Genomic DNA, 7,620 nt, shown 5'->3' on the forward strand with positions numbered 1-7,620 from the left:
TATGTACAGTACAGGCAGCGCAGGGAGCGCTATGTACGGCACAGGCAGCGCAGGGCGCACTGTGTACGGCACAGGCAGCGCAGGGTGCACTATGTACGGCGCAGGCAGAGCAGGGCGCACTATGTACGGCACAGGGCGCACTATGTACGGCGCAGGCAGGGCAGGGCGCACTATGTACAGCACAGGCAGAGCAGGGTGCACTATGTACAGCACAGGCAGCGCAGGGTGCACTATGTAGAGCACAGGCAGCGCAGGGTGCACTATGTACAGCACAGGCAGCACAGGGCGCACTATGTACAGCACAGGCAGCGCAGGGCGCACTATGTACAGCACAGGGCGCACTATGTAGGCACAGGCAGAGCAGGGCGCACTATGTACAGCGCAGGCAGAGCAGGGCGCACTATGTACGGCGCAGGCAGAGCAGGGCGCACTATGTACGGCACAGGCAGCGCAGGGCGCACTATATAGAGCACAGGCAGGGCAGGGCGCACTATGTACAGCACAGGCAGAGCAGGGTGCACTATGTACAGCACAGGCAGCGCAGGGTGCACTATGTAGAGCACAGGCAGGGCAGGGCGCACTATGTACAGCACAGGCAGCGCAGGGCGCACTATGTACAGCACAGGCAGCGCAGGGCGCACTATGTACAGCACAGGACGCACTATGTACGGCACAGGCAGCGCAGGGCGCACTATGTATAGCACAGGCAGAGCAGGGCGCACTATGTACGGCACTGGCAGCGCAGGACGCACTATGTACAGCACAGGGTGCACTATGTACGGCACAGGCAGCGCAGGACGCACTATGTACGGCACAGACAGAGCAGGGTGCACTATGTACAGCACAGGCAGCGCAGGGCGCACTATGTAGAGCACAGGCAGGGCAGGGCGCACTATGTACAGCACAGGCAGCGCAGGGCGCACTATGTACAGCACAGGCAGCGCAGGGCGCACTATGTGCAGCACAGGCAGGGCAGGGTGCACTATGTGCAGCACAGGCAGCGCAGGGCGCACTATGTACAGCACAGGCAGCGCAGGGCGCACTATGTACAGCACAGGACGCACTATGTACGGCACAGGCAGCGCAGGGAGCACTATGTATAGCACAGGCAGAGCAGGGCGCACTATGTATAGCACAGGCAGAGCAGGGCGCACTATGTACGGCACAGGCAGCGCAGGATGCACTATGTACAGCGCAGGGCGCACTATGTACGGCACAGGCAGCGCAGGGCGCACTATGTACGGCACAGGCAGCGCAGGGCGCACTATGTACGGCACAGGCAGCGCAGGGCGCACTATGTACAGCACAGGCAGCGCAGGACGCACTATGTACAGCACAGGCAGCGCAGGACACACTATGTACGGCACAGGCAGCGCAGGGCGCACTGTGTACGGCGCAGGCAGCGCAGGGCGCACTATGTACAGCACAGGCAGAGCAGGGTGCACTATGTACAGCACAGGGCGCACTATGTACGGCACAGGGCGCACTATGTACGGCGCAGGCAGGGCAGGGCGCACTATGTACAGCACAGGCAGAGCAGGGTGCACTATGGACGGCACAGGCAGCGCAGGACGCACTATGTACAGCACAGGACGCACTATGTACGGCACAGGCAGCACAGGACGCACTATGTACGGCACAGGCAGCGCATGGCGCACTATGTACAGCACAGGCAGCGCAGGGCGCACTATGTACAGCACAGGCAGAGCAGGGTGCACTATGTACAGCACAGGGCGCACTATGTACGGCACAGGCAGCGCAGGGAGCACTATGTACAGCACAGGCAGCGCAGGGCCCACTATGTACAGCACAGGCAGCGCAGGGCGCACTGTGTATGGCACAGGCAGAGCAGGGCGCACTGTGTACGGCACAGACAGAGCAGGGTGCACTATGTACAGCACAGGCAGCGCAGGGCGCACTATGTATAGCACAGGCAGAGCAGGGTGCACTATGTACAGCACAGGCAGCGCAGGGTGCACTATGTACAGCACAGGCAGCGCAGGGCGCACTATGTACGGCACAGGCAGCGCAGGGCGCACTATGTACGGCACAGGCAGCACTATGTACGGCGCAGGCAGAGCAGGGCGCACTATGTACGGCACAGGGCGCACTATGTATAGCACAGGCAGAGCAGGGCGCACTATGTACAGCACAGGCAGCGCAGGGTGCACTATGTACGGCACAGGCAGCGCAGGGTGCACTATGTATAGCACAGGCAGCGCAGGGCGCACTATGTACAGCACAGGCAGCGCAGGGCGCACTGTGTACGGCACAGGCAGCGCAGGGTGCACTATGTACGGCGCAGGCAGAGCAGGGCGCACTATGTACGGCACAGGGCGCACTATGTATAGCACAGGCAGAGCAGGGTGCACTATGTAGAGCACAGGCAGGGCAGGGCGCACTATGTAGAGCACAGGCAGGGCGCACTATGTACAGCACAGGCAGCGCAGGGTGCACTATGTAGAGCACAGGCAGCGCAGGGTGCACTATGTACAGCACAGGCAGCGCACGGCGCACTATGTACAGCACAGGCAGCGCAGGGCGCACTATGTACAGCACAGGCAGAGCAGGGCGCACTATGTACAGCACAGGGCGCACTATGTATAGCACAGGCAGAGCAGGGTGCACTATGTAGAGCACAGGCAGCGCAGGGTGCACTATGTACAGCACAGGCAGCGCACGGCGCACTATGTACAGCACAGGCAGCGCAGGGCGCACTATGTACAGCGCAGGCAGAGCAGGGCGCACTATGTACGGCGCAGGCAGAGCAGGGCGCACTATGTACGGCACAGGGCGCACTATGTTCAGCACAGGCGGCGCAGGGCGCACTATGTAGAGCACAGGCAGGGCAGGGCGCACTATGTACAGCACAGGCAGAGCAGGGTGCACTATGTAGAGCACAGGCAGCGCAGGGCGCACTATGTACAGCACAGGCAGCGCAGGGCGCACTATGTACAGCACAGGCAGCGCAGGGCGCACTATGTACAGCACAGGCAGCGCAGGGCGCACTATGTACAGCACAGGCAGCGCAGGGCGCACTATGTACAGCACAGGCAGCGCAGGGCGCACTATGTACAGCACAGGCAGCGCAGGGCGCACTATGTACAGCACAGGACGCACTATGTACGGCACAGGCAGCGCAGGGCGCACTATGTATAGCACAGGCAGAGCAGGGCGCACTATGTACGGAACAGGCAGCGCAGGACGCACTATGTACAGCACAGGCAGAGCAGGGCGCACTATGTACAGCACAGGCAGCGCAGGGCGCACTATGTATAGCGCAGGCAGAGCAGGGCGCACTATGTACGGCGCAGGCAGAGCAGGACGCACTATGTACGGCACAGGGCGCACTATGTACAGCACAGGCAGCGCAGGGCGCACTATGTACGGCACAGGCAGCGCAGGGCGCACTATGTACAGCACAGGCAGCGCAGGGCGCACTATGTACGGCACAGGCAGCGCAGGGCGCACTATGTACGGCACAGGCAGCGGAGGGCGCACTGTGTACGGCACAGGCAGCGGAGGGCGCACTGTGTACGGCACAGGCAGAGCAGGGCGCACTATGTACGGCACAGGCAGCGCAGGGTGCACTATGTACGGCACAGGCAGCGCAGGGCGCACTGTGTACGGCATAGGCAGAGCAGGGCGCACTATGTACGGCACAGGCAGAGCAGGGTGCACTATGTACGGCACAGGCAGCGCAGGGAGCGCTATGTACAGCACAGGCAGCGCAGGGCGCACTATGTACGGCACAGACAGAGCAGGGCGCACTATGTACAGCACAGGCAGCGCAGGGCGCACTATGTAGAGCACAGGCAGGGCAGGGCGCACTATGTACAGCACAGGCAGCGCAGGGCGCACTATGTACGGCACAAGCAGCGCAGGGCGCACTATGTACGGCACAGACAGAGCAGGGTGCACTATGTACAGCACAGGCAGCGCAGGGCGCACTATGTAGAGCACAGGCAGAGCAGGGCGCACTATGTACAGCGCAGGGCACACTATGTACAGCACAGGCAGAGCAGGGTGCACTATGTACGGCACAGGCAGCGCAGGGCGCACTATGTATAGCACAGATAGCGCAGGGCGCACTATGTACAGCACAGGCAGCGCAGGGCGCACTATGTACGGCACAGGCAGAGCAGGGTGCACTATGTACGGCACAGGCAGCGCAGGGCGCACTATGTACGGCACAGGCAGCGCAGGGCGCACTATGTACGGCACAGGCAGCGCAGGGCGCACTATGTACGGCACAGGCAGCGCAGGGCGCACTATGTACAGCACAGGCAGAGCAGGGTGCACTATGTACAGCACAGGCAGCGCAGGGCACACTATGTACGGCACAGGCAGCGCAGGGCGCACTATGTACAGCACAGGCAGCGCAGGGCGCACTATGTAGAGCACAGGCAGGGCAGGGCGCACTATGTACAGCACAGGCAGCGCAGGGCGCACTATGTACGGCACAAGCAGCGCAGGGCGCACTATGTACGGCACAGACAGAGCAGGGTGCACTATGTACAGCACAGGCAGCGCAGGGCGCACTATGTAGAGCACAGGCAGGGCAGGGCGCACTATGTACAGCGCAGGGCACACTATGTACAGCACAGGCAGAGCAGGGTGCACTATGTACGGCACAGGCAGCGCAGGGCGCACTATGTATAGCACAGACAGCGCAGGGCGCACTATGTACAGCACAGGCAGCGCAGGGCGCACTATGTACAGCACAGGCAGAGCAGGGTGCACTATGTACGGCACAGGCAGCGCAGGGCGCACTATGTACGGCACAGGCAGCGCAGGGCGCACTATGTACGGCACAGGCAGCGCAGGGCGCACTATGTACGGCACAGGCAGTGCAGGGCGCACTATGTACAGCACAGGCAGCGCAGGGTGCACTATGTACGGCGCAGGCAGAGCAGGGCGCACTATGTACGGCACAGGGCGCACTATGTACAGCACAGGCAGCGCAGGGCGCACTGTGTACGGCACAGGCAGCGCAGGGTGCACTATGTACGGCACAGGCAGCGCAGGGCGCACTATGTACGGCACAGGCAGCGCAGGAATGGAAAATGACCAGGAGCTGTGATATAGGTCCATCAATCTGGGTCTTAATAGATTAGCCTCCATTTATTAGGATCCATTTGGCACCAGGAGAGGTAAAATATAGAGTGGGCTGAGCAGAGGCCAGTATGGCACCGGGAGAGGTAGTATTTAGAGAGCGCCCTGCCACTGGCGGACAGGCACAAATCATCTTGTACTAAATGTATTTGCCAAGAATCTCACCTTTTATAATGTAGCATTGGCACATGGCCTGTTTGCAGAGCGCTGGTGCATTGTGTTTGTTTCTGCGTTTATAGAGGACCCTCCTGGACCGATAACTCCTCTGATTACCATTCACTTTAAATGCCTTGGAGATGTCTCTTCTTGCTTTCATAGATGGCTCAGGTTTATTGGGATGATTATTGCTAGGAGTGTTTATGCCTTTGTGTCCGCCCAGGATCCCACTTGGCCTCATACCTTTCCAGCCATATTATCCATGCCTCCCCTGTTTGGCCGATGGCTTTGCCTCCTGACAGCAGTCTCTAGGGCTCAGTGTCAATGACAGATCGGGGCCACAGAAGATACAACTGCTTCTGGATGCGACCATGAGGTGGCTGAGGTGGCACGCCTCCGGGTCAGCCAGAGATCTGCTCACCCCATCCACTTATAGCTGAAGCAATGAACGTTCTGATGGTTTGGAGACTTCTTCTTATAACGAGGTCTTCTCTGATATTGTCTCTGACAGGTGTTTGACCCTCTTCGCTTTACTCCAGAGAATTCTGCGGGCCGTCATTCCCACGCCTTTGTCCCTTTTGCTGCAGGACCAAGGTATTGCATGTCGAGTAATGTTTTTTCTGTCTGTGTTCAGCCACATATCCAGGAATCAGGGGCGAAGACTGGGGTCCTATAACGTAATGGGCTACAGATATGGCGGCATCTGAATCCTCCCCATGAACCATGAAATCAGAAATAGCCGACATTTAAACGTATAAATGACGCATTTTAGTGAATCTTTTCCCACACAACTGTATGGGGAAGCCACTCGTGACCCTTCCACGGATATGTTCATGCCATGTTTGAGGTCTAGGGCTAGATTTAAGTGACATATCAGGGATGTTTTGGACAATAAATCACGTGTTGCTCAATCATTCAATGTTTCTTTTAATTGTAGTAGGAATGTAAATGAGCCCTTAGCAACCTCCGCCTCTGATGCCACCAGATGTAAGGCAGCTATAAAGTTAATGTCCTTGAGACATGACTCAGATATTCATTAAGCCAGTGTCTCATCTGCAGACGGTTGTTTCAGGGTGATTGTGCCTCATTGGTGAAGCGCAGAGAGGACTGGTTTAACTGGCTGAGAGGCCTATGTCAGCATTTGAGGGCTACTGTATCTCCTAGCGCAGGCATGCTCAACCTGCGGCCCTCCAGCTGTTGCAAAACTACAACTCCCATCATTCCTGGACAGCCTACAGAAGGGCATGGTGGGAGTTGTAGTTTTACAACAGCCGGAGGGCTGCAGGTTGAGCATCCTTGTCCTAGGCAGATGGCCTTAATCAGCTTGAGGAGTTTTATAGTCCAAGTGGCCAGTACTTTCTGCCCCGAAACAGCTGTCTGCCGATGAGATGCTGGCTTAGTTATTATCATGTCTCAAGGTTGGATGTTGACTTGTAGCATAACTACCTTATATCTGGTGGCATCAGAGACGGAGCTTGCTAAGAGTCCATTGCTTCTGTTTCTTCCCCTACAAGAACTCTCAAACACACCTGAATCCAGAAGGAGGAGAAGACAATGTCAACGTGAACAGAGTCTCAAAGTATTTTCTGGTTGAAACATAAAATTGGATTTATTACATAAAACCAGACATTTGATATGTATTTTTTTGTTTCTGTTTAAGAAACTGCATTGGTCAGAATTTTGCCATGAATGAGATGAAGGTGGCGGTGGCTCTCACACTTCAGCGCTTTCAACTTTTACCAGATGACTCGAAACCTGCTCTTAAACTACCACAGCTGGTTCTGCGTTCCAAGAGTGGCATCCACGTATACCTGAGGAGAGCCCACTGAACCAGCCAAAAGCCGCCTTTGAAGACTCTGTAGAATTTATAGTAATGAAAGTTTTCATTGAGGAATAAAAACCGTGAATATTACGTCATCCACAGTCAATGCGTCACTTATTAACCCCTCACACTCACCCTTCTCCTCAGTCCTCATCTCTTCCAATCAAAGTGCAGAGGATGTGGCAGTAGCAGAGCCTCTAGGTGTAATGGTAACGCCCCCATTGCTCCTAGAGGCTCATTTGCATATATTAAAACATCATTTTTCTCAACAATGCAGGAACATATGAACACGGGACCAACACAGATGCCTTCAGCTGCCAGGAGCAGGTACAACAGGTCATGGGGCAGATCTGCCCTCTCCGCTCCTCGCCTCTCCCCTGCCCTCTCCCCTGCCCTCTCCCCTGCCCTCTCCGCTCCTCTCCCCTGCCCTCTCCGCTCCTCTCCCCTGCCCTCTCCGCTCCTCGCCTCTCCCCTGCCCTCTCCGCTCCTCTCCTCTGCCCTCTCCGCTCCTCGCCTCTCCCCTGCCC

The 7,620-nt window shown here is 57.4% G+C and overlaps 1 protein-coding gene across 1 annotated transcript in view; it reads left to right on the plus strand.

The window, feature by feature from the left end:
- The window catches only part of LOC122934819 (cytochrome P450 4B1-like), a 55,852-nt gene extending 48,664 nt beyond the window's left edge, over positions 1-7,188 (plus strand). Inside the window, exons 6-7 of the mRNA XM_044290519.1 lie at positions 5,783-5,865; positions 6,932-7,188. Coding sequence (XP_044146454.1) covers positions 5,783-5,865; positions 6,932-7,100 — 252 coding nt within the window. The 3' untranslated portion in view covers positions 7,101-7,188. The remainder of the gene's footprint in view (positions 1-5,782; positions 5,866-6,931) is intronic.
- The last annotated feature ends 432 nt before the right edge of the window (positions 7,189-7,620 follow it).

The sequence above is a fragment of the Bufo gargarizans genome, chromosome 4 (genome assembly GCF_014858855.1).
Source record: "Bufo gargarizans isolate SCDJY-AF-19 chromosome 4, ASM1485885v1, whole genome shotgun sequence".
NCBI classification, from domain to species: Eukaryota; Metazoa; Chordata; class Amphibia; order Anura; family Bufonidae; genus Bufo; species Bufo gargarizans.